This window comes from Sciurus vulgaris (assembly GCF_902686455.1).
Source record: "Sciurus vulgaris genome assembly, chromosome: 2".
In the NCBI taxonomy this organism is placed as follows: domain Eukaryota; kingdom Metazoa; phylum Chordata; class Mammalia; order Rodentia; family Sciuridae; genus Sciurus; species Sciurus vulgaris.
Genome location: NC_136462.1, coordinates 151325874 through 151353631, shown reverse-complemented (window position 1 = coordinate 151353631; position 27758 = coordinate 151325874). Strand labels below are relative to the sequence as shown.

At 37.5% G+C, this 27758-nt stretch overlaps 1 protein-coding gene and 1 pseudogene across 3 annotated transcripts in view; one reads left to right on the top strand and one right to left on the bottom strand.

Moving 5' to 3' along the window:
- Positions 1–290: 290 nt before the first annotated feature.
- EFL1 (elongation factor like GTPase 1) overlaps positions 291–27758 on the bottom strand; it is a 150946-nt gene continuing 123478 nt past the window's right edge. For both annotated transcript variants that reach the window (XM_079127388.1, XM_079127389.1), the window contains exons 18-20: positions 21486–22468; positions 11949–12133; positions 291–1162 (exon numbers count right to left, since the gene is read on the bottom strand). In XM_079127388.1, coding sequence (XP_078983514.1) covers positions 974–1162; positions 11949–12133; positions 21486–22468 — 1357 coding nt within the window. In that variant the 3' untranslated portion in view covers positions 291–973. The remainder of the gene's footprint in view (positions 1163–11948; positions 12134–21485; positions 22469–27758) is intronic.
- Positions 2844–11935, top strand: LOC306653718 (60 kDa heat shock protein, mitochondrial-like; annotated as a pseudogene). Its single transcript has 2 exons — positions 2844–3015; positions 8922–11935. The product of its transcript is annotated as a 60 kDa heat shock protein, mitochondrial-like (transcript).

The window sequence follows — 27758 nt, the reverse complement described above, 5'->3', positions numbered from 1 at the left end:
TATGAAGAAAACCCATTAAAGGCATTTCAATAACAAAGCCTGCTCTGATAATTTTGTTATGAAAAGGAATCCTACAAGTGTCTATAAAAATCATTAGCACTGAATATTACTAAATTCATATTTTACTAAACTGTACTTGTTACTTAAATGGGGCTCATCCTGAATAAGGAAACTGAGAGATACTGAAAAAATATTTACAATAATGGCAATAACCTCACTAATATCCCTTCAGTGAGGCTAAGAGGAAATAGCAAAGAAAGGAAATCATAGAGATTTACCTCTTTTTAAAAATTTATTAAAAAAAATTTTTTTTAATAAAAAAGGTAGAGGGGACAACTTTCATTAACACTTACTTAAAATGGGATGATGCAATTCATGAGGGAGTATAAAAGCAGATAATTTTAAAGAACATCACCCTGTTTGGCCAGACAACACTGTAAGATGGATCAGCAACTTGGTTTAACTCAGTAAAAACCAGCTATTCTGTAAGTATGTGGTCTCTGAAATGATGTTTTAAATGCTGTGATTTGTTGACTAAATCAGAAGTTCCCTCATGACATTCATTCAGCTCTACTGGGATGGCCAGAAGCAATGACAGGCAGAGAGCAGGCCCAGGAGTGGCTGCCTAATGTCCAGGATGCTTCCACGGTGGGTCTGCGCATCATGTTCCCAGCAATGAACAGTCACCCTGATCTCAGTATACACATCTTACTGCTTGGCCACGGGTCATCACAGCCTATTAATAGCTCTCCATTGCAGTATTTATGATAACTTCTTGCCCTAAACCAGAACCAATTTAAAAAAACACTTTGAAATTATGTTCTCCAACATTCTCTTTAAAACATTTATATGGGTCGGCTTTATTGAAAGTGAGTGCACAGAGATAATGCAGAAAAAAGAAATGTTCCCAAGATTAAACCCCGATGATACTTTTTAATTCATTATAAAGAAAAGAATCCACCAACAGTAGTAGCTACTTATTTTTGCTGAGTGTTCTCTGTTTTTCTGCATGCTCCACGATCTTTTCTTCCACATAAAGCCCCTTCCGCTTCCGCACTGCATTCATGTACTTCCGGGCCTGGTTCTCAGAATCAGCCTTCTCCCCAAAGTGCAAGTACTCTTCCTCAGTGGTTGGCACCCAGAAGGGGTCGCTGGGAATGACCTTGTGGGAGAAGGTGACAGCATGTGCCAGGTTAGGCAGATATATTTCATTTACTAAGCTTAATTCATATAGTCTTAGGTAATGAAAAAGGGTAATTAGAAAACAAATAAGCTTGCTAGGAATGATAATAAATGTGCAGAATCGTGGGAGTTGTGAATAAATGGAAGCAGATTCAATAGAACTTGTAACATATATTATTGTGTGCTCACAGAGCCATCTTATAACACTAAGCAAGAAAGAACACCCTTAGTGTTCAATAAAATAATAAAAAGCTCTCTTTTTGATTAGGAAATGGCTGGGTATTAGTGTCTTCACCAACTTTGTCTTTGTCAAAAAAAAAAAAAAAAAAAAAAAAGACCAATAAATGTAAGCACATTTTTGGTCATTTGGAGTTTTTGGTCTAAAATTCAATGGAGTGCCCTGGTAAGCTGGACCAGGTGGACTATATACTCTGGCTGGGCCCCAGGCAGACACTGGCAGCCTTCCTTCCTCATTCCTCTGGGTCCACACCTGTTTATTTCTTTTTGGTGAGGACAGACAAGTCTAGGGAAAGGAATGCCGAGAGCAGTTTCTCTGCAGCTACTTTGTGAGGGGAAGGGAGAAGGGCATAACTTGAAGAAGGGAAAGAAGAATGGAAGTCTGGAAGCCAGAGGCTGAGCCCTAGGGGGATGCCCAGAAGCCAAGTCACAATGTTCAAGGAGGTGGTGAACTTGGGTCCACAAGCAAGGGGCTAACTTCCAGGACAGGACAGAAGACTATGCATGTGCTACTGCTCCCCCTTTTGGTTATGGGAGAAACACCACTCCCAACTCTCCTGCAGGTTAGAAAGCTCTATGAGCTTTCTCCTGGCCTCTGCCTCCTCACTCATGGCTCCCTATGGGGACCTATTTGATTGCAAAGTGTAAAGTTTGAGACTGGCCTCTTCTTTATCCCTGTCACTGTAAGCAAGTTGTTCACAGGAAACAACCTACCCTGGTGCTGTTTACAGAAACAGACTTTATCCCATCCTGTCTACCTGTCTAGCTCTAGACTTTAGGAAGTCTGCTGGCCTAAAGACAAAGATCACATTCTCCAAGACTAGGTTTATTAAGAAAAAAATGAGAACTTGTCCTTTCTATGCCTTAATTTTTAAATTATTATTCTTTTCTTATTTCTCAATTGGAGGAAAAAGTTATTTACTTGGTGGACTCAAATTCCAACTTTTCAAGTCAAAATACAGAAATGAAAGAAAAATATTATTTATAAATAGTCACTCTTCAACATGGAAAGGGAAAATTTTGAGGGCCAGGAAGGGAGAGGTTTCTGGAGGGAGAAAGGGGAGACCACAGTAGTAAATGGGGGAAAAGCCCATCTGAAGCCCCACAGGGAGACAAGAAAGATAAGACCCACGAGGGCCCGGCTCTTAATGCTCCCTTAGGATGGGCCCAAAGTCACACATCTCAGGCACGTGGAGTCAGAACCACCTGTTCTTTGGAGCTGCATGTCTGCAGCTGCATGTCTACCCAGGATGTAGCTAGATGTGAGCTGTGACCATGAAATGGAAACAGTCCCTTTTTCAGATGAGACTTGACCTGTACTAAGTCCCTTGCCCTGGGCCATCAATGTGGGTGAACTCATTGACCTGAGACTCTGCGAAGGACATAGCTGGTACTCAGAGGGCAGAGGAGGTGGCAGCTACGAAATGGTAGCAGTGATTACATCCCATGATAGGGGTACAGGGAGAAAAGAACTTTCACTGCAGATGACCTTGAGAATAAGAATTATAGAGCACAAAGTACAAAAGGAAATCTGGCACTACAAAATACAGAAACCAGACTCAACCAAAGGAGGAATTCATAATCAAATCAGGAGAGGTAAGAGCCATCTGAAGAAAGCCTAGTAGAAAGTCCATTTACAAATTCTCAAAGAAATAAACGTGGTAGATAGCACACTCAAAACACTAGGTGACTATAAAAAAGGAAGAACTAGAAATCCTAGAAACATAAAAGTAAAAGCAAAGAAATTCAGTAGGTATATTAAATATAAGACTGCTGAAAGAGAATAGTGAATTCATAGATATTTGATATTTGGAATATATAAAGAACTCCTATAACTCAACAAAAAGGCCAAAAAAAAAAAAAAAACTCTCAACAACTCAATAAAGAACTGGCTGTAAGGACTTGAATAGACATTTCTCCAGAGAAGAATACAAATGACCAATAAGCAAATGAAAAGATGTTCAATATCATTAGTTATTTTGGGAATGCAAATCAAAACCATAGTGAGGTACCTCTCCATACACACTACCATAACTATAATAAAAGTAATTTTTACAAAGGAAAATAACTGTTGGTAGAACGTGGAGAAATTGGGAACCTCACACATTGCTATAAAATGATATAGTCACTGTCAAAAAATTTTGGTGGTTTCTCCAAAGTTAAACTTTAAATTATCAGATGACACCACAATTCTATTCCTATGTATATACCCAAAGGACATGAAAACAGGGACTCAATCAAGTACATGTACCTACAAATTCATAGTAGCTAAAAGGTGGGGAGACCTAAGTGTCTACCAGTGGGTAAGTAGATAAATAAAATATGCTTTATCACACAAAGCAATATCACTCAGTCTTACAGAGGAATGAAATACTACAGTCACAACCTCTGTGCTGAGCAAAGACAAAAAAGACCATATATTGTATGATTCCACGTGTATGAGATGTCAGAACAGATAAAGGCACATGCGTACGTAGAATGTAGATTGGGGATCATCAGGAACTAGAGGTGGGAGGAATGGCAAGAAACTGCGTAACAGGCAAGATGCTTTACTTTGGAGTGATGAACTGTCTTGGAGATGGTGGCTGCAGAATACTGTGAATGTACTAAATGCAACAGGATTGTTTATTTCATAATGGTTATTTATGATATATGAAATTCATCTCAAGAAGTTATTGTTCAAAGACTTATAGAAATTTCCCCAGATAGAGGAGGGAGAGATTTTTATGAAAAAAAAAAAAAATCAAGAGCCATAAAACAGGTATGTAGGATTTACTGGAGTTCTAACATTGGTGAACAGGACATGAGTCCTTGGATGGAAAAATCTACTAAGTCCTGAGCAAGATAATAAAATAGCTGTCCCCTTGGGGCAGGGAACAATGCTACCAGTCTATGGGCCCTGCACCTCCTGATGCTCAGTTCTTCCACCAAATGCCACAGAACAGGATTTGAGCCATGACCAGGCTATCTGCTTGTGAACAGAGGTGGATGTGTCCTGGTGCTGAGGAAGACATGGAGAAAATCAGAGAGAACCAAAGAACTAAGAAATAGCTTCTGAGCAAAAACAAAATAAATTCCAGAAGGAACCAGCAGGCTGAAAGAAGCAAAAGTGATCAGGAAAGCACAGTGAGAGTCAGAGCTCTGGAAGGTGACAGCAAATCTACAGAATGAATGTTTGTTTGGAAGCAGAGTTCTAATTGGTGGATGGGAAAGTGGACAGGAATGGGGACATGGCCCAGTCCTTGGGGCAAACAGAATTTAGAAAGTCAGAAGTCAGAAAGAGGAGAAGGAAGCCTAGTTGACTGGTAGAGAATGTCACCATGGGTATCAGCCATGCTTAGTCTGTGTGGTGGGCTCAGGATCTGGACTGGTAGGAGGAAGCAAGGTGACCGGCAAGAGGAAGAAAGATGGCTACCATTAAGTAGCCTGAGTCGTCAAAGACACCCATCAAGGGTGCAAGGTAAGGGTATCTCTGAAGTGGTAACACAAGAAAGCCTTGCGGTGATGGAACAATTCTGTATCTTGACTGTGGTAGTGGCAGTGAAACTAAGCTGCAGAAGTGACAAAACTGTAAAGAAACACACACACACACACACACAGCAGGAGAAAAGGGAGTCTAGATATGATGGCGTCACCAAGTGACTGCACCAGCCCTTAAATGCTTAAGCAACTATTCTATAGCATTATGGTCCCTGTAGCTGAAAACATTCATAACTGATATGCGGCTGGTGTGAAAATTAAAGAAGGTATTATATATTAGTCACAAGGTGGGTACCAGACATGTTCCAGCTTTGTCTGGTTCCAAAGTCTGCCCTTTTTCCATTAATAGAAGATTGCCACAAAGACTCATTACTCCAACATAATTTGCACAATGGTATTAGCTAAGTCAAGTGCATATGTTACCACTGGTAAAATATGAACAAGCTCTGCAGCTGCATCAGGACCCACGTCCTGGTTTGGTATCATACATACTACAGTTAAAAGGGATGGCAACCCTGTGGGAGAAGTGAAGAAGGCTAATAGGGCCTCTCCATACATTTTTTTGGTATCTTCTTGTGAATAAAATTATAATTTTTTTAAAGTCACCCATCCTTAAGTTATAATTCCCTTTTTTCAGGGTCAACTGCTGGGAAGAGGTCAAATTCTCAACACTTTGAAGAAACCAAGTCCCAGAACTGCTCAGGAGTTGGTTACTCTGCTGTGAGACAGGAAGGTGGTGGTGGTGGTGGTGTATGTTCCTCAAGCAACAAAACAGGCAAAGAGAATAAATGAAGTGGGAAGAGTGAGAGGGGTGGCACTTCACTAAATCCAGAAGCAGGGACTGAGGCTGGAGTAAATGCAGTACAGGGGTTAACAGGGATGGCTCTAGTTCAAAGTCATTCCCTACTCACTTAGCTGTATGATCTTGGGTAAGTTCTTTGAAACCATCTTGTGCTTGGATTCTCCCATTTGTAAGGGTGGAATATGAAAACCTCAATCTCATTTAACTGTATGAGGACTGAAAGAGACATCAGTTAACATGTGGAGCTTTATGCCTAGTGTGATGTAATACACGTTACCACTTTCTCCATCACACTGCTGGGCCAGGAATCCAAGGCCAAGGTCACAAGAGCAGGCCAAGGTCAGTGGAAGGGAAAGAGGGAAGTTCAGAAAGTAGGCAGATCCTTTGTTGCTTTTATGAGACCTTGGGAATAGAGTGAATGGAAAAACAGAGCCACCTAAAGAACTGTGGGCTGGCAGGTGAATCCCTCTGTTACCAGAGTCACCACTGGGAACACTATCCTCCACCCAAAGCCACAGAGTATAAGAGCACAAAACCAGTGCCCTTGGATTGAAGGAGGTTGACATGCTGCATATGAGGAACCAAAAGCCTTTGGGAAATATACCTACAAGTAATTACCCAAATCTCTAGAGGTGCCATTAACAAAGTATTGGCAAGTTGCTGGGACCCTGCCAAATCCAAATGGTATTGTATATATCGTACTGACGGTTCCTCGGCAATCTAATTTTGTGAGCTCCTCATTTTCAAAGGAGAATTACCAGAAATAGCACTCCCCCAAAAAGAGCCAGCAACAGAACAAGAGAGACTATGGGAGAATCAGGAAGGAGTGGGATAAAGGATCAAAAAGACCATAACGTAAGGAGTTCTATATCTTTGAGGAGGAAACACTGTCTGGACCCACATGCTGTGTACATACATACCAGATCTTATTTGATTTTAAAGAATCCAGATGTCCTCATTATGCTAAATGCACACCTGGCCCTGTCACTAAATAGTTGTGTGACTGTTAGCAAGTTACACAAGCTTCCCGAGGCTCTATTCTCCATCATTCTTCTGGAGTGAGACTGACCAAGGCCCCCAATACAAGGATTGCCCATGAACTTTCACAGGTCACTGTGCTTATTCTTTGGCTAAGTCTGCAGCTCATGGAGGTGAAGATGTGTGCAGTGTAGATGAGGTAGACATTCTGCAGATTCTCCTATCAGGCTCCCTGTGGACTCTTATGAGGGGGCTCCAGCCTTGATCTTTATTGTGGTATTGTCTACTTTTCTTTAAGGCTAGGCATCCTTAGTGTATGCCTGATAGATATATAAGAAATGTTCTCAGCAGATCTGAGTTGTAGTGGTGAATAAATTTTAAATCCTATTAAAAAGAAAGTGACAAACTACAGAGAGAGAGAAATGAGATGTTGGTGAGATGCACCCAACTTGGGCCAATTTATGACCAGAGTCCTTCTTTTAAAAATAGAAGACTCAGGGTTGCCAAAGATGGTTCACGCTTGTTGGGATCTCTGCCACAGACTTCTCAAGTTGGCTCAAGTTTGTTTCCTACAGGCTTCCAGGACCACTCTTTGCACTCACTGATGTCTGCCTTGGAGGACTCCTTGGGTGACTTGCTTTGGCAACTCCGCCCTGACTCAGCTTGCCAGTGCTGAGGCTAACTGGGTAGGTGCTCTACTTTCAGCTGCACCACTCCTGCATCTGTGTGGATATCCTGAGCCACTTGCCTCAACATGCCAAGAAACTCTCAAGAATAGGGCAGAAGGAGTGGCATCTTTCTTAGTAGGGCAAAGACCAGATGACTTACTATGGCCATCTACCTTATGTTTTATAGAAAAGCCCCTCTCAGCCCCAGAGCAGGGCCTGCCATCAGATTGGAGGGACAGTGCTTCTTCCCAGTGGTTCATCCAGAACTCATTTTTTCAACTCAACAGTCTGAAGCAGATGCTATCTTTTAGGAAGGTACCCAAATTTAAGTTATTGCCCCAGGTTTTCTAAAAACCTGGAAGGAAAAAGCTTTGGGAGCACATTTCAATTTTATGCTACAAGTCTGACTATGATTATGGCCAGCAGGTGGGAGACACCGTGTCCAAAATAAACTCCTTCAGTGCTCTTATGATCGATCACTTCTTCCTCATCCAGTATGACCTGAGCCTACCCCTGAGGATAATCTCAGTATTAAGTGGTGAATCTTGAGGTTATGCTGACATACATGTGCAGCAGCATTGGTTGGTAATATTTTTCTTTCTGTGCCTGTTATTAGTGCCTTTTCTTCCTTTTTTTCTCAGAAGGGTAAAACTTAGAAAGAGGAATTATAAGATTGCTGACTTCAAAGGTTTCCTCGTGGAAAATGCCTGTAATTTTATTTTCTCTATTTTTTGAAGCACTTTCTCTCAAAAGCTCTTGATTGTAAATTATATGGTGTGGTAGAATACAAATGAAAAAAAAAGTGCCTTGGAGTGAGAAGCCAGATCTCAACAACTGTGTTATTTCTAAACCTAACTATGGGGGGAAAACTGAGACAGCCAAGAAATATCAGATCAATGACATTTAATTATAATGTAATTTTTAAGACTTTCAAAGATTTGAAGCTTTTGGAAATAGGACCATGACAGGTGGCAAGAGGATGACAGAAGGATTATATAAAACTGGAACAAAACTTTTCTTGACAACATTTTTCTCTCTAAAATTATTTATTAAGAGATTAATTTTTAATAACAAGCTGCACTTAAGCTAGAAATACTTTGTATCTAAAGTATTACGTATGTAAGATCAATTTTTGGTCTTTTTTTTTTTTTTATTATGAGAGAGAAAAGAAACTTAAAACCATCAAGGCTTTTTTCATGTTAACAAAAATTGCCTATGTGGTAAAACCCTGTTGCTTTTATACCAGTTGTTCCTAAATATATATTCTCCTCTGTTTCTTTACTAATAGATGGGCATATGACCACCTTAGTTCAGGGAGTATAGGCATACTTTTTCTAAAAAGAGTCAGATAGTAGAGGACACAACTGTAATACAAGATATTCAGGAGGCTGAGGCAGGAGAATCACAAGTTTGAGGCTAGCCTGGGCACTCAGTTAAGACCCTATTTAAAATATTTAAATTAAACAGTAAGACCCTATTTAAAAATAAAATTTTAATAAGTCAGATAGCAAATATTCTGTTCTAACTACTTAACTCTGCTTGAAAGCAGCCACAGAAAATATGTAAATGAACAGTAATTACTGAACAGACTTGGGAAAGTCCAAAGTAACATAAGATGGTGTGACTGTTGCTAAGTCAATTGATTTAAAGGATAAATACAAAAATATTGGAGCTAATTAAACTTGTTCAAGATGTTGCCAATAATACAAATGAAGAGATCAGGGATAGCACCACCACTGCTACTGCTCTGGCACACTCTATGGCAAAGGAAGGCTTTGACAAGATTAGCAAAGGTGCTAATCCAGGGGAAATAAGGAGAGGTGTGATGTTAGCTGTTGATGCTGTAATTGCTGAACTTAAGAAGCAGTCTAAACCTGTGCCTGTGACAACTCTTGAAGAAATTGCTCAGGTTGCTACAATTTCTGCAAATGGAGACAAAGAAATTGGCAACATTTCTGATGCAATGAAAAAGTTTGGAAGAAAGGGTGTGATCACAGTAAAGGATAGAAAAACACTCAATGATGAATTATAAATTATTGAAGGCATGAAGTCTGACTGATGCTGTATTTCTCCATAGTTGATAGAGGTCAGAAATACAAATTCAGAAATATGAATTCCAGGATGCTTATGTTCTGTTGAGTGAAAAGAAAATTTCTAGCATCCAGTCCATTGCACCTGTTCTTGAAATTGCCAATGCTCACCATAAACCCATGGTCATAACTGCTGAAGATGTTGATGGAGAAGCTCTAAGTACACTTGTTTTGAATAGGCTAAAAGTTGGTCTTCAGGTTGTAGCAGTTAAAGTTCCAGGTTTTGGTGACAACAGAAAGAACCAACTTAAAGATATAGATATTGCTGCTGGGGGCACAGTGTTTGGTGAGGAGGGTTTGACTCTAAATATTGAAGATGTTCAGCCTCATGATTTTGGAAAAGTTAAGAGAGATCATTGTCACCAAAGATGATGCCATGTTTTTGAAAGGAAAAGATGATAAAAGTTCAAATTGAAAAGCCTATTCAAGAAATCACAGAGCAATCAGAAACCACAACTAGTGAATATGAAAAGGAAAAACTGAACGACTGGCAAAACTTTCAGATGGAGTAGCTGTGCTGAGGGGTGGTGGGACAAGTGATGTCAAAGTGAATGAAGAGAAAGACAGTTACAGATGCCCTCAATTCTACAAGAGCTGCTGTTGAAGAACACATTGTTCTGGGTGGGGGTTGTGCTCTGCTTCCTTGCATTCCAGCCTTGGACTCATAACTTCAGCTAATGAAGATCAAAAAATTGGTACAGAAATCATTAAAAGAACACTCAAAATTCCTGCAATGACCACTGCTAAGAATGCAGATGCTGAAGGATCTTTGATAGTTGAGGAAATTCTGCAGAGTTCCTCAGAAGTTGGCTATGATGCTATGCTTGGAGATTTTGTTAATATGGTGGAAAAAGGAATCATTAACCCAACAAGGGTTGTTAAGAACTGCTTTACTAGATGCTACTGGAGTTGCATCTCTGTTAACTACAGCAAAAGTTGTAGTCACAGAAATTCCTAAAGAAGAAAAAGACCTTGGAATGGGTGCGATGAGTAGAATGGGAGGTGGTATGGGAGATGGCATGTTCTAATTCTCAGACAGGGCTTTATCATTATTAATGAACTGTGACAGGAAGCTCAAGGTAGGGTTCCTCACCAATAACTTCAGAGAAGTCATCTGGAGGAAATGCCTGAAGGCTGGTTGATGTTTAAGAACATCACTATAACCAATAGTTACTGATTTAAGTTGACCTATATAATGGTTTACTGCTGTCATTGTCCATGCCTACAGATAATTCATTTCATATTTTTGAATAAAGACATTTGTACATTCCGGATTCTGGGTGCAAGAGCTTTGTACCAAAGTACTGCTTTCAACTTAAATCACTGAGGCATTTTTACTACTATTCTGCTAAAATCAGGGTGTAAGGGCTTGCCATCACCAGATGAGAAGTTCAGAAGCAGCCTTTCTGTGGAGAATAAGAGTAATTGTGTACGAAATTGAGAGATATCCAATTATGTGACAACTTTCGTGTAATAAAAATTTGTTTAAAGTTAAAAAAGAAGTGAATGTGCAGTTACTTGTATAAGGGACATAATAGGGACAAAACTATTTTCTTAATCTTTTAATTGAAGGTATAAATAAATATCTCTTAATTGAAAAATCTACTCCTAACTTTAGGTTTTTTCTTGAAATATAAATTGCTTCCTGCACATGCCCTCAGTTCTCTTCCACTGGTCATTCTCACATTGCATTCTGCTGGTTAAAGGCTACTCTGCCTTTAAGATCTATTCAGGAAGGCTAGTTGCTTGTCATTATTTTCTCCCCTAACTTAAAGAACAGGGGTTCAAAATCCTTTCTCCCCTTTCCTGCAATGTGGATTTGTTTAGTACTCCTTTTGGATTATAGATAAGATTTGCCTGCTCACCTACTTCTACCTATGCTGACAAGGAAGTTTTAATGAGCCATCTCATTCCACAGCACTTGGAAGCCACAGAAACCCTGGCTCTCCAGAATGAGGACTGACAAATTTATAACCATAACTTAAAGCTATCCTTTAAAGCACAACTGCTGGAAGTATTCTTCCCTCCCAGAAAGAGGTCATTGAAGTTTTGTTTTCAAAAGGTCTGTGATTTTCTTATAAAAACCTTAAATATAGCTTTGGGCTGGGGGGATTATATTTTATCTTAAATTTTTGTATCAAATATAATGAATGTGCATGTGTATCACAAAGCCACATATTCGATTTGAATGGAAAAGCCACCTGCTTACTTCTGACTGTTTCAGTGGAGCCAAGGGAAGGCCCAATGGTATGAAAAGTTTTGTTTGTTTGCCACTCTTGGCCTCTTCTGTAAAAGCAGGTCCACCAATGAGAAGAAAGGAAGGAGGGGTGGGGTTTCAGGCTTAATGTTGGTTTGTTTTGTTTTGTTCTGGTACTAGGAACTTAACCCAGGGGTGCTTTACCACTGAAATACATTCCCAGCTATTTAATTTTTCAGAGAGGGTCTTACTAAATTGCCCAGGCTGGTCTGAACTTATACCACCAGGGTCCAGTTGGGGATTTGAGTTCTTACCTCCCAGTGACTGAACACCAGCTGAGGGCTGGCCAGGCCACTTGTCCTCTTCCTGATTTCATCAGCAAAACCAAAGCTTTCAGCCACAGGCAGGACAGCCTTGATGATGAACATGTCTGTCCCTTCTTTCATTTCTTCTTGAAGCACTCGACCTTCTCTCTTCGACAAGACAGCATAGACCCGACCTGCAAAACCAAGCATCTTTCAAATCCATTGACTGGTCATAGGATTTGATCCACACTAAGATGATTACTTATACACCCTGTTAACATTCTACTAGTGATTCAATCTGCTCTCAATACTTTAGCATACGAAAGCATGGAAACTTGAGTGTCTATTTAAAAAGGAAAGCAAAATTACACAGAAAAGTCAGAAGTAAAAGGTTACAAACCCCAGTCTGTATCACCTAGAGACAATCCCCACAACACAGTGATCAGCAAGCGACTGTGTAACAACCTTTCAGTACAATTATACCCAGGAGTTATCTTTGGATATGAAATTCAATAAGGTGAGTATAACTGGGCTTTACACATTAACGGATTTTAATAATTATGAGACATTAACAATACGATGACAATCATAATTATGACATAGACTATTTGAACCTGGTAAGCAAGCAACTGATACAATGGCATTTTTATACTAGAAATTAAAACCACACATGTATATTTCCTAAACTGATATCTAAGTACACGAGTATTACCATTTCATTTCCCTGGAAACTGATAATGATTTTAATTTTTAATGTCTGGTAACAATTTCGAGTGCCACATAAGAATTCTAGCAAATGCTCTAGGTTGACACTTTTAATTCATATTTAGGAACAATTCTGCCTTACACTCAGCAAGGAAATATCTTCCACCTGGATTGGCATTCCATGTGAATGCAGTGGGTACTCAAAGTATCCCTTCACAAAGAACAGATAAATTTGAAGTCATGGACAATCAGCAAGAGCCTGCTGTAGCTAGCAGATAAACTCACGAAAGTCTCCTTTTTCACTTCCTGCTTAAAAATAATTTTAAGCACAAGTGATCCGTACATATGTAAATGTACAACACTGCAGTTAAGCAGACCTAAGTCTCCCTCTACCATGTGGAATCCTGGAGTCTTCTCTCCTAAATGACAAGGCGAGGAGACTGGTGCACAAGTCACCCACCTTTGTTTCTTAAACTAGGAACTGAGGACACTGAACTCTCACTTGTCTCTATGATTCAGATTTCTCTCTGGTGGCGGTTATTAGGAGGGATAAAGAAAACAATTGGCAGAAAACTTACTGTCTTGCAAGGCCTTAAGAATTAAAAAAAAAAAAAAAAAAAAAAGGAAACTTCCATTAGTGATGGATAGACAGTACCTTTACTCTTGTCTGCCCGCCCCCCAGCTACCATACTCTCTCCTTCCTTTCTTCCCCACATTTATCAAATAGGTAGTTTCTCTTTCATCACTAGATGTTCTTTTGACATGGAAGTGATCTTTGTTTCATGGGTTTACTAAAACTATTTCCTTGGAATTTCAAAAAAATTTTATTACTGACCTTTTCACAATCCTCAATCTGCATGATTTCTAAGGAGTTGGAAGTTATTGACACCTCCTCTGCCAACACTCCCCATTTTTTTGTATTACCCTCTTTATGCTCCCGGTCTCTGACCATCATTCTAATGTTTTTGTATCTCTTGAAGGTAAAATGTCTTCTTATGAGTATTCAATGAAGTTTCATGCTGTTCTTTGAACAAACCCTCCCCTCAGAACACCAACTCATTTATGTGGTTTTAATTTTATGCCTGGGCCCCATAAAACTCTCTCTAAGTCAAGCATCTCATCTGACCTCCAATCCCACATTAAACAGTGACTTGCATCTCTGCTGTGGAATTCAGCTTCCTTTTAAATTCAACATGTCTAAGAATACAATGCCACTCTCCCAATTACAGGCATCCTCTGTCATTTGTACTAGAAATGTTAACAGTTATAGTTACAGAAGCACAACAGTGGGTTGGAAGGGAACCTGAGGGTCACCAAGTTCTACCCCATTAGTTGTTCCAACTCTGCAAGCCTACCCTAAAACTCGCTTCCCAGGGTGGCCCATTCCTTCTTCAGACAGTTCTAAGAGCCAGACAACACCTGAGCCCCTGTTACCCTGAAATTCTACCCATCAGTCTAGTTTTCATCACATGAGACAAGTTTAGCCTCTTCTTCCCGCAACACACACACACAATCAGCCTCTAAGTTCTCTTCCCTTCTCTTTTCCACACCAGTCTCTCTGACACACTATGTATTTCCTGTTCTATGCTACTTTCTTATATGAACTACAGAAATTTATTCACATTCTTTCTAGAGTGTGTTGCCCAGAAATGAGAATAATACTCTAAGTCCACTGTGATAACCTCTGAAAAAAGCAGAACCACTATTATCTTCATATTATTTATGTAGAAAAATATCTCACCATAGTACCTAATAAGTGTGAACTAGTACTCTTTACTCTTCTATCTCATTCTAAGAAAAGTTTTAATATGGTCTATGGAAGTAAATATAAAACAAGAGGGGAAAAAAGAATGAAGGATTTGAGATAACAGGAATGTGGTGGGGGGATATTGGGGACAAGGTGACTACAGCTGAACAGGTCAGCTTCTCTCCTTCATGGGTCATGCTATCAGGCTTGATCAATAACTAAAACAGAATGTAATTAATCATGTACTTTTGAACTATTCAATTTTGACTCCACTAAAACTATATCCTAAAACTAATGAATCACTGAATAAAGGAAAAAACTAATAAAACTTGCCAAATGCACTTTGCTCTCAGGACAGGTGTGTCCAGGCTTACGAATCAATAAGGATCATGTGGCCACTGACAGCAAATACTCTGATACCTTTTTCATTGGATAGGAGTATCAGATCTTGGTCATTTGTTTGTTTGCCCATATAAAGAAAAATCTCGAGTATCCTGCTGTATGAAAACCACGAGGGAAAAACAATTCTGCAGGAAGCAGCAGCAACAAAAAGGCTAATCAACTGGAACAGTTTTGATCAGGATTTGACTCTTTAAGGACTACATTATAAATGTCTCAGCCTGTATCCATGGCCTTTGACACAGGCAATAATCTACTTCTTGTGCTCCTGTGATAGCAAGAGTCAGAGCACAAGGAGTACAGATCCGGTGCCCCAAGCCAAACCCAGGTAAGATGCTCGCTGGCCACAGTACACACAGGAGGTTTTTCACTCAGAGCTTAGGGTTCCTTAAGCCTAGAATACAAACCCTAAGCCCAACTCTATATTCAAATGCTTTTCATTATTCAAGACCCATTCAGTAACAACTTGCTCCATGAAATCTGATACCCAAAGTGCAAAGAAATCTCTTAACATTGAACTCCACTGAAACTTATCTGTTGCTTCACGGCATTACAGATTCACACACACACACACGTTTTCTTCTTCCTAAACAGTAAGAATAATCTGTGGAGTCTATTCTTTTTAAAGGTGGAAGGTAATTAAAGGTAGGATGCTGTCTTCTGAATTTAGGAAAGAGGGTAGCTGTTACAGTTCTATTTCCTCAAATAGTCTAAGAGGGAACAATGTGAATTTCTAATTCAGGGATGCTATAATTCACATCACATTGATAGCATTTATGCAGATGTTAAAATGAAAATTATAAATAAAAAATAGCCAAATATAAGCATGTTTAAAATAAATAATAAGCCTAATATTAAATTACTCTTACCATAAGGTCACATCTATACAAAATGTACTATTAAGGGTAAGGATTATAAAAGAAAGTGGAAAATGAAAGGTTGGTTCCTAAGGTGGGAGATTTTTCTTTCATCCTATGATTTAGGCAATTGTTGATAATATTTATGGACTAACTTAAATTTTACACACACACACACACACACACACACACATACATGGGTACTTCTTACTCTTAGGAACTAGGTCACACTAATTTGTTTTGTCACAGAGCTACCAGACTGCTAAGTCAAGCCAACACAGTTGACAGGATAGAGGTGCCCTTCAATTAAACAGGAGATAAAGCCTACTGTGGACATAACGGGGAATGAGGGCGGTTGCTACTATATAGATGAATGCAGCTACAAGTTTACAGAAAACTGATGTGAACAAGTTGACCCCACCCTTTAGGGGCTCTGCTCACAGTTTCATGTTCTTATTATCATCAGTTGCTTAAACATTTAGAAGGCACAATCAAATCCAAAATAACACAAAGCTGGCGGATAATAAAGACATTGACAGAATGAAGTAAGAACCCAAATTTAACAAGACACAGCATGGGTAATTATCAGATTCTTCACTGGGTTCAACCAGCAAGTGTCCAGGATTAGAGCAGCAATGCTGAACAACAGTTCCTATAAAACCAACTAGGAGGAAGTTTAAGCTCAAAAATAGTCTAGCATGTTGTGGCAAAAAGATGCTGAACTCAAAATTATTCTATCCATCAAAGACCACATCAAAGTACCATCATTTTCTTTCTTTCTTTTTTTTTGGTACTGGGGATTGAACTCAGGGACACTTTATCAGTGAGCTACATTCGAAGTACCTTTTATCAATTTTTTAAAATTTTGAGACAGAGTTTTGCTAAGTTGCTGAGGCTGACCCTGAACTTGGAATCCTCCTGCCTCAGCCTCCCAAGTAGCTGTGTATACTATCACACCCGTCATCAAAGTACAATCACTTTCAAAACACTTACCCTGTTTCCAGATTTTTCTAATCCAAAATTTCTCATAAAATGTCACTTGAAAACCAGGTTTGTGCACTAACTTCAATTGTATTTTACTTTTCATTGTTTTACATAATTAAGCTTTGTCTTCTTAACTCATCTCTCAAAGCAAAAATCATGCTTAATACAAGAATAGTCACATGCAGCTCCATAAATCTTTGCTGATTTAATTATGAAGCACTGATAAAATGTAAAACCAAAAAACCCTCAAGTGTAGAATAAGGTTTCAAAATACTCAGTGATAGAATGTTTCTGATATGTTAAAACATAGGTTCTAACAATGTCAGCATGTAAAGAGAATTACAACAGCTGGCGCTGTGTTTAAAACTCTAGTACTGTCTAACAATAATAGGTATTTTTAAAATTTGAGGTTACTGCCAAAAAGTAAAAAAGGGGTGGGGCAACAAAGAGATTAACAATTAGAAGCAATTCTGAAAAATGAAGCAACTTACTGGTCACATGAAAAGAGTGAAAACAGCATTTCCAATATCCTAACTAGTCCATTAAAGAGAACTTTCATGAGTAACAGAAGAAGAAAAAATGGTAATAGAAGCAGACCTTTAGAAAAGTGGATTTTAAGAGTAAAAAGGGGCATTTCTTGGGATTATTTCTTCAGAAAAAATAATTTTAAGATGATTATTTCCTATAAAATTTCTCATCAGACCACATGTAATTCTATCCATTTATGAAAGCATTTTATTTAAAATATTTATATAATAAAGAAGTGTTTTCAAAAGAGACTAAGTTAACTCATTTTGCCAAATAAACAAAAGAGCAAAATTTAACTTATGTTGATTCTTGGAGAATTAAAAGGAAGAATCAGCAAAGTCTAAAGCCATCTCAGGAGATCTCTAACAGACAGAAACAAAGGCCTGGAGACTACTGAAAAGTCTTCATTGCTTTTTCCAGTTGGAGGTGTTGATTTAGAAGGAAAAAGAAAATCGTAAGTCAACAGTTATTTTGATGAACCTTGAACTCTAGAGATTAGCTATCAATGCCAAAGTACCTTAGAGGAGAAGCTCTAGTCTAAGCAAGAGAACTCCACACTAATTCAGGAAGGAAAAAAAAAATCTAAATTATATCTAAATAGCTTCTTTATAATGCAGTGGGTGTGGCAGCCAGTTGCTTTCACAGAAATGTTAAGAAAGCTCATCAGACAATGGTAGGTAGTATACTAGAGCGAGTTCACATATGCACAGTGTCCACCCAGACAGTAAATAAATGAAGTCTCACTGTGAGCACAGCTGGATTTGTAAGTGGATAAGGCAAGGCAAAGACATATTTTGCTTCAGAGGGAGAAAGAGGGCAAATACCCTGAGGGCTACAACAGGTACTCCTTTCCTGGAAAGTGGCAGATTGGAGTCTGATGGCCAGGATAGACAGAACAGGATGACAAATGGTATCCTGAGGTATTGTCCTAGGGCAGCCTGGTCCCAGGCAGGGTACAGGTGGTGATTTTCTAATAGAAATGAGAGAGGGATGCTGAAGGGTGATTCAACAGGGGTGACTCAACAGTGCTGGGAATTTCAATCTGATAAATGCCAACAGCTGATTCTGTCTTCATGTGTTATGCTCAAAATTTGTCTTCTCAGAAAACAAAAGGACAAATGACAACTTGAAGTGGACAAAATAGAATGATGGCAATTTGCAGAGGAAATGTGTTCCCATTATTTTGGGAGGAAATACATATTCCCATTATCTTGAGAAAAAGGGCAGGCACAGAAGGAAGGATTATTTCAAACACATAAAGGGAAAGGAAAACAAAAACAAAAACAAAACCCAACAGGTTCAAAGATAACAAACCCTCAGGAGAAAAATCAATCAAGAATGAGCCCAATGATAGAAAAAAAGAAGAGAGAGCCATCCTCTACCTTCTATTTTAAGAGGACACACACAGTAGATAAAAGAAGAGGACACCAATTAAGGGTGGATCAGTAGTAGTGTGCCCAGGATGTTCAAACCAGAACAAGCTGAGCCTACCAAAACAAAACAGTTGAAGACAAAGGGCCTTTTCCATTACTTCTGAAATAAGGAAGCAGGCCTACAAGTTGGAGAAAGTGGTGTAATATCAATAAAGAACAGCAAGAAAGCAAAGGTTCTCAATAACTATGTTACCTCCATTCTCTTCAGTAATAGAAAAGAGAGAACACTGACAATCAAGACAAAGCTCGGGAAGCTGATGAGTAAGTGCGTGGTCTTCTGAAATGAGTTCAAGTCCTTCAGGAGCTTCGAGAATTGTATCTCACAGCACACACAAAAAATTTACCCTTTTGAGACATTATGAGGGAGCTGTAGCTGTAGCTCAGTGGTAAAGTGCTTGCCTTGTACGTGTGGGGAACTGGGTTTGATCCTCAGCAGCACACAAAAATAAAGACAGTGTGTCCACCTACAACTAAAAATTTTTAAAAAGTTATGAGTAATAGGGCTATAATTCATAATTACAGGTAAAAGGTAATTAATAACAAAGCATTTTTCAGGATGGAAACAGTACATTTCACTACCCGCAGACTAGAAAACCATATGCTATGCTTATTTCTTGAAGGATTTTTAAAGAAACATTATGGGTAACATGAACTTTCTAAAAAAAAAAAAAAAGTTATATTAACTAAAGCTTTCTTTTTTGTAAAATTATTAAGATGGTTACTAGGGGAATGCTATAGACCTTAATTTTACCAAAATATTTGATTTACTGCTTATTGAGCTCTATTTCTCACCAGATAAGAAAAGGGACCAGGTAGAATGGAGCATGGCTATAGTCCCAGCAACTTGAGAGGCTAAAGGAGGATCACATGTTTAGGGACACCCTCAGCAACTTAGAGAGTCTCTGTCTCAAATTAAAAAGAAAAAAATAAGAGGGTGGGGATGTGGCTCAGTGGTAAAGAATCCCTAGATTCAATCCCCAGTACAAAAAAAAAAAAAAAAAAAAAAAAGACACATGAAAAGGAATCCATGTTAAGATTAAAATTCTTCTTATCAAATTTTTTCTTTACTATTATTTTTATTATATATGTAATTTAAGAAAAAAATGCATAGATCAGATTACTGATATGTAAATATTAGAAGTTCATGGGACTACCTAATTTCTATAGCCTAGGCAATCAACAAACTTTGGATTCTGCTTTTTGGGGAACAGAGCAGGAAGATAGAAGGGCTTTAACAATAAAAATGGGGCTGATTTGGACTTCAAAAGTTAATGATGCAATTGCTAAACTCTCATGTGGAAGGTAAAAATATGTCTGTTCTGTACTGGTTGGATGACCTATTGGGTGCTGTGTTCAAATAGGGCTTCTTTCTTAAGAGGGAGGTCGATCAAATAAATTATATGCAAAGGACAGCAACTGGAATGGTGAAAGGATATACAAATCATGAAAATAGCTGAAGGATCTGAGTTTTCTCTTAGAAAAGTAGAAAATCAATTCTCCTGAAATACATGAAATAGAAGAGAATGGAAGAGAGACAAACTGCAGCACCCATGGTTAGAAATTAGCAGAAGACACACACTTAATGCTCAATATAGGAAAGACATCATCTAACAACTCAAATAGGAGTGGTATAGGCATCTGCCAGGCATCTGTCAGAGAGACTGGAGAACAGCATTGAGGCCTACTTTAAGAATTTGATAGAATCAGGATTCCTTGATTTTAACTCTATTTCTGCTTTCTTAAAAATGCCCTTAATTAAAATGTAGAACAACATCTGGGAATAGCCAAGATAGGTGTTCCCCAAACTAATCTATGGATTCCATGAGAAGCTGATAGGATAGGTATGTTATATTCATATCGGGTTGTAAAATACTGTATTGCACGTCACATTTGGAGACAGGACTCATTTGCCTTTAGTAGTCTTGCAGTTAATCTATGTGACTTAACCCAGATGCTTCTAAAGTGCTCCTGTGGGTGCTTAGTTTGTCTCATATGAACTTTACTTTGATGCAAGTCTAAACATTTTTTGTCTTTCAGGGGGGGAGGTGTTTAGATTTCTGCTTTCAGGAATTAATCAGCAAAAGAAGCTTGCTAAAAAGAAAGTAATTAACTTGAAGGACCACAGGCTAGAGGAAAACTAGTAATTTGGTCCAATCTCAGATTCCTTTCTTCTCTCTTCACCACTGAAACAGCTGATGATCTCCAGAGAAAAAGATCTACTGTGTCCCAAGAACTGTTTTAAGCACAACATTTGAGTTATGATTTGAATCTAACTCTCATGACTTAGTGTGCCTTTCTTTTTTAATAGGTGAAAAAACCAATTCTGTGAAATAATTTCAGTCAAAAGCCAAAATAGCTCCTATACTCAGGGCTCCATGTCTTCTGAGATCCCTAAGGCAGATTCTCCTAAAAATCAGAAATGAATTTGACATAATGGCTAGCAGTGAAAAAAAGTAAAAGATTTTCTTTTTCAGAAAGGACTCAGTAATCACAATAGCCTTTTAGGATTATAAGGACAAGAACGTTTCCTTATTCTTTGATTGTTTTCAGGATGAGTTTGGTTACCCATATTGATAATGCTTGTTCACTTGAGAAAAAATGCTCCATGTATTTAGATCGTAGCATGGAAGGGCAGTTTAACTCTCATTTATCAGACCTTTCATAATTAAGAGGAAAAAAAAGATCCTATCTGTAGCAAATGAAAAGATCTTAGTAGTCACATATTCCCCCTTCAAGATTTTAATACTTAAGACCTCTGGCTTTCAAAGATCTTAATTCCTTAGTAAATTAGAAGATGATGTAGCTTCTGTAAAAATATTATGTGAACTTAAGATCTAGAGGACTTCACTGTTGATCAGGGTATCTCTCATGGTCTTTCCCTTTCTTTTCTTACCAAGAACATCACTGGTGGCCATGATGTCACATGTGTACATAGCTGCCATCAAGCGCTGAGGTTTCACTTGCAGTGAGTAGCGACATGCTTCTTTCATGGTGGCAATTAGCTGTCCTGAGAAGGGTCCATAGCAGTCAGTGACTGAAGAGTCTCCTTTCTGGGAAATCCTCTTCTCAAAGGGCTCTAAACAGACACCTTGTACCTCTTGGTTCTCCTCTCCACCAGGATGAGTCTTATCTTCTTCCTGTCTCTCTCCTTCCAGATCACTTTGTTCTTGATTATGCTTATCACTTGTTCCTTGCTCCTCAAATTTACTTACGTCCCATTTTTCCAGAACAAAACAGACACCCATAAGGGGCTCCTCACACATGGGGCCAGAGAGGGTAGCTAGTTGGAAGCCACTCACAATGCTATTGCCCAAATCTCGGTATCTACTGACTTCTTTTGAAGCTCTACCAGCTGGGCCTGTCCATACTGAGTTCTGAAAATCTTCACTTTTATTGACTAGTATGTTAGGCCCACATTTTCTTGGGCCAAATGACCAGATTTGATCAACAGTATTCCTCCATTTTCTCCCTGTTAAATGTTGTTCTAGTTTTCCTTTGAATTCCCAAATTTTCTCTTGGGTCTTCTGATGAATCATCTGAGTATTTTTGCCCTCATTCAAAGACGATGTCAAATGCTCCATGGAACGAATCAAATCACTGTTTTCTTCCAGAATCTGAGTGACTTCTTCTGGAAGGGGCACGGCTCGAACACTGAGGGTGGCAAGTTTATTGGGAGTCGTCATAGTGATTAACCCGTCAGAGTCAACTTGAATTCCTTCAGGGATTTTGCTTTGATCTTCTTTTGTTTGGTGTATGACTGCAACTTTTTGTTGTTTGCCTATTTCTTCATTGACCATGTCAACTTTTGGGGGTTTTGTGATTGTTTCTCTGAATGGAATAATGGGTTCTGAAACACTGATATGAATCTTTGCAAACCTACAAATTCAAGAGAAATAACAGAAGTTTATAATCAAAATAGCATCACAGCTCCATATTATGTAATGAAAATTGTGCAAAAAAAACCCCACAAACATAAAAATTTATTTTACTGTGAAGGATCTGTAATTTACATTATATCACAATTCAAAAACTGCTTTCATGTCAGATTGAAAAGACTACCTCTAATGGGAACATACCTTCAGGGAGCTCTTCACTTGTAATGGAATTTCACTGCTTTGTTCATTCTTTCGATAAATAAACCATCTATCTAGATAGGTATGTTTTGAGTGGAAAATAAATGTTTAAATATCATATGACATATAAAATCTTTAAAACAAAATCTGCCAATCTGAGATTCAGGAGAAGAAAAGCCCAGTGATTATAGCTCTAAAGACAGAGAATCAGAGACTTTCAGGATTACTAGTTGAATCCTTATGAAAGGTTTTGCTTTGATAATTAGGTTCAGAGTGAGGCCAAAATGATACAGGAGTTTGTCAGAAACAGGACTTTCCAAATGATCAGCAGTGGAGAAAATTTTCTATATCTTAATTGTGATTTCTGAACACCTCAGATGTGGTTAGTACAACTGAGGAAAGGAATGTTTTGTTTTGTTTAAATAGCCACACATAGCTACTGAGCATGTGAAACATGGCTAGTGTGACTGAGGAACTGGACTTCAAATTTTATGACTTTAATTTTATTTTAAATAGCTTCACATGGATAGTAACTGCTGTATTGGACAGCACAGGTCTTATGCCCCCATCTGGCACAAAGTTCAGAAAGTCCTTTTTGTCACATGATATCAAGTTTGGTTTTAACTGGCCTTTCTTCCAAGTGAATTATAAATCCACACAGGAAAGAATCTAGAAATTAGCATGGATTGATTCTGATGATGATGAAAACCAGCAGTCTTTCTTTTTCTCTTATTTCTGCCAGTAAATACGAAAGTTTTGGTCTGGATACATCTGCTATTAGAAATGTGGGCGGATACATGTATAAACGTATATGGATGTGTATGTATGTACACAGATACGTTATATAAATTTCTAGGATCTTGAAGTGATGCTTTCCCTGGGAAATGTTATTCAAAAAGGAAACTGAACACTGAAAGTTTCTGACATGCTTACGTATATTTCTTTCTATCTTCCATATTTTGTGGTTATGGGGTAGGTAAATAATATAACTGATTTTATGCTTTTGGATAAAATCTGAAAACTCAATAAACGGATCGTTTTCTGAAAATAATGATATCCAAATTGATTTCAGAACATAGAACCTGAAACAGAGACCACAATAAATGAAAGAAAATAAAAATGTGAAAAAAAGTTACTTTCAATAAAAGTTAGGATATGGCTACTAAGTTTCTCCACTTTTAAGGATTGGCTCATTTCAATGCTACATATTTATTGCAGAACTCACAAGGGAATGTCTACCTGACATTGCACTAATAGAAAATGGCTTTGATATTTGAACCTGACATCTTACACAGATAAAAATATAGTTCAATCTTGCCAATGAATTTGAATTAGATGCTAAGATAAAATGATAATGAAAAGTAATAAAGAATATATGTGCATTTTAAAAAAAATTTGGTACTGGGAATTGAACTCAGGGGTACTCTACCACTGAGCTACATCTTCAGCCCTTTTATTATTATTATTATTATTATTACTTTTTTTAAGACAGGGTCTAACTAAGTTGCCAATCCTCCTGCTTCAGTCTCCCTAGTTGCCAGGATTACAGGCATGCCCGTCAGCTTCATTTTGTTTTTGATTTTAACTTGGTATATATGAGGTGTTACATTAAGTATTGTACATGTATTACTTCTTTAGTAGGTCTTAGTACTATCCTCATTTTTTAAAGGAGAAAATCAAAAGATAGATAATACATCTTCTTCGAATGGCTAGTAAATGAAGAACTAGGATCCAAATCTAGTTCTGAATTCATAATCCACACTCAGCCATTATGCTCTAATGAGAAACTGAATTAAACAGCATATTCAAGAAAAAATTCAGAACACTAAGTAGTTTTTATCATAAGATATATAAAAATTAATTCATATTAGGTCCTTTAATACATTAAAATGTCAAATTAAACAATTATATAATCATCTTTTAAAAATGCCAACTTAGCATTCAATAAAATTCAATACCTATTCTTGATTTAAAAAAAAACCACTTAGAAATCTTAGAAATGGGGAAATAGTTTTAAAATTATCATTATTTACAGAATATATATTCATATACTTAGCACGTTCAAGAAAACCAACTGCAAAGCTTTGAAAGTATGAGAGAAAAATGTATCTATAACATTGTCCTCTCATAAAGTCAGAAAAGCTATGAGACACTTTAGTCCTTCAAATTTCGAAGATCCCAAGAAGTCTCCTGAAGTAATCATTTATATGATTAATTAAACCCACTCCACACTGAGAAAGGAAGTGTGTGCATGGTTCAAGAGCAGAATGTCTTTAAATCCCAGCAAAGCAGAGCCTGTTGTCACTTCAAAAAGAAGTGAAGCAGATTCAGATTCCATCATGGCAACTTCCTGTGGCTTCCTGCCCTACCTGCTCATTAACACCTTGAGATCTCGATGCTAAGAGCTCTGACAGTTTCTCTGGTCTGGAGATAACAGGTGGTATTCCCAGTCTCCCACTGCTATACATCAGTCATTCCTAAAAAATGTGTGTGGAAGCTGTAAAAAGCTTATATACTAAAAGGCAGGCTCTGTCCCATGACAAATAAAAAAAAATTCTAGAATTTTATACATGTTCTTAATATAACTGAGAATTTAGTAGTCATGTAAATAGTCTAAAAAACAAAAATCTCCTGACCTATATGATCACTTGTCTCAAAGTGAACGTGCATGTAAACTATGACCCATATATAAAAAAAAAAATTTCAAAAACATTTCTAATTCTCAGAAGCACCCCCTGCATGCCTTTGCCCAATCTCATAAAATTTATCCTAAATTTTATTGTAATGTTCTGCTCTTTTTCATTTTTATCACCTAAACATGAAATTCCTATATTGTACAGTTACTGCTTTCTGAACTTTACACAAAATCAATGTTTTTTGTAATTGCCTTTTTTTGCTCAATAGTATGTCATAAGAGTCATCCATGTCTTATGCAGCTATAATTTTGTTTACTGAGATTATTCTATAGAATTCCATTGTATGACTATAGCATAATTTATTCATTTATTTATTATCTGAATTGTTTCCAACTTCTGGTTGTAAAAAATCTTATTGCTATGAGCATTTTTTGTTGATGTGTATTTGTCCTGCTTTGTGTGTGTATATACAGAGAAATGGGAGATTTGCCAAGTCATACCAACTGCTAATCTCCCACTTTAGCAAATCATATTCCAACATGCTGTATCACCTCTCACCCACACTAGTTGCATAGGTGAATTTTCATTGCTCCTCATCTTTATCATCACTTGAAAATGTGACTTAAATTTCACTCACTCTGTAAGAGTATACAGAGGCATCTCACTTTGGTTTTAATTTGTATTTCATCAATTAGGAATAAGTCCAATACCTTTCATATGTTTATTGGCCTTTAGACCTCCTTGAAGTACTTATGTAAATCTTTTTATTTTCAAGTGGTTTGCAGCTTTTCTCATTTATTTGTAGAAATTCTTTAATTATGAGGACACATCTCCCTTAGTTCACTGTATCACAAAGGTCTTTTCTGACCCTTGGTTTGCCTTCTTAAGAATTCTCTTCACAGGGTTTGTTGATTATCAAATCTTTACTTGGTCCTTTAATATCCAATTTAAGAAGCTTTCCCCTACCCAGACACTGGCAAGGTTTTGATTTTCACATTTTAATCTATAATCCACCTGAAATAAATTTCTGAAAACGGCATGAAATAGAGGCCTAGTTTCATTTTTTTTTTTTTTTCTATTTAAGTATCCAACTTGCCAGCATCATTTATTGAAAAATCTGTCCTTTTCTCATTGCTCTTCAGTGCCACCCATTTTTGGATTTTCTTGTTTATTCTTGTGTCAATCTACTGTAACTTTAAAACGAAATTTGATTTCCAGTATACCAAGAACTCCCACCCTGTTCTACTACTTTCAAGGTGTTTTGGTTATTTTTGGCTCTTTGCATTTCCATACAAATTTTGGAATCAACTTGAAAAGTTCCACAAACATACATAAACATAAATTCACTGAGATCCACTGAGATTGCTTTGACTCTATAATCAGTTTGGGGAGGACAGATATCATTATAATGCTAAATTTTTCAAGCCATGAAAATGGTATGATCCCCTTTGTTGTGTAATTTTTTTTTTGGCATAGAGGACTTATGAGTAAATTTTTATTCCTAAATATTTGATATTTTTGTTGTGAATATAAATGGTAATATTAAAAATTTTCATTTGCTGCATATTTGTAGTTCATAGAAATAAAACAGATTTTTCATATTAAACTTTAGTTCTGCAAACATACTGAATTTATTACTAATCATAATAGTTTTTATAAATTATTTTGGATTTTTAATCTATATCATTTGCAAATGAGTTTTAGTTTTCCCTGTTCAATTTTCATATCTTAAATTTTTTATTCTTCTTTAGAATACTGCTGCAAACCTCCAGAAAAATGTTAAGTAAAATCCATAATAGTGGGTCCTTTGTTTATTATTGATTGAAAAGGACAGCTTTCAAAAATCTCATAAATCCCACATACATGTTTGCTACAGTTATTGTGAAGACAGTTGGTATCAGTTTAAGGAAGTTCTATTTTTTTCCTGGCAAGCTAAGACTTGATTATGCATACATGCTGAATTTTTGATTCTTGATGTGATTTCACTCCTTTTTATCCCCCCTGTTAATTTGATAAATTTACACTGACTGACATATTTAATATTATTCAAATTTTAATTCCTTAGTTATAGGACTATAATTTTCTATTTCTTCTTGGTAAGATTTTTCTGGGAATTTGTTCATTTCCTTTAAAATTTATTGGCATGAAACAGTTAACAACATTCTCATAGGTTTCTTGCCTAGGACAAGGTATCTAGTACCCAATCACTAAGGTGCCTGAAACTCCCATGTGACAATGAGTACTGAAGGATGCAATGATGGCCTTCTGTCAACACCACCTGATTCAGCTTTCCCAGGGTTCAAAGACAACACTTTACATGTCATATTCATAAAACACTGCCTGCAGTTGGCAGCCCCAGGAGGTCTGTCCACCATCTCGTCGCCTACCTGCACTTGCTCTAGCTGACTTCTCTGCTAACTCATGCAAGTGGAAACTGGAGATTTCTCTTTACTTGTT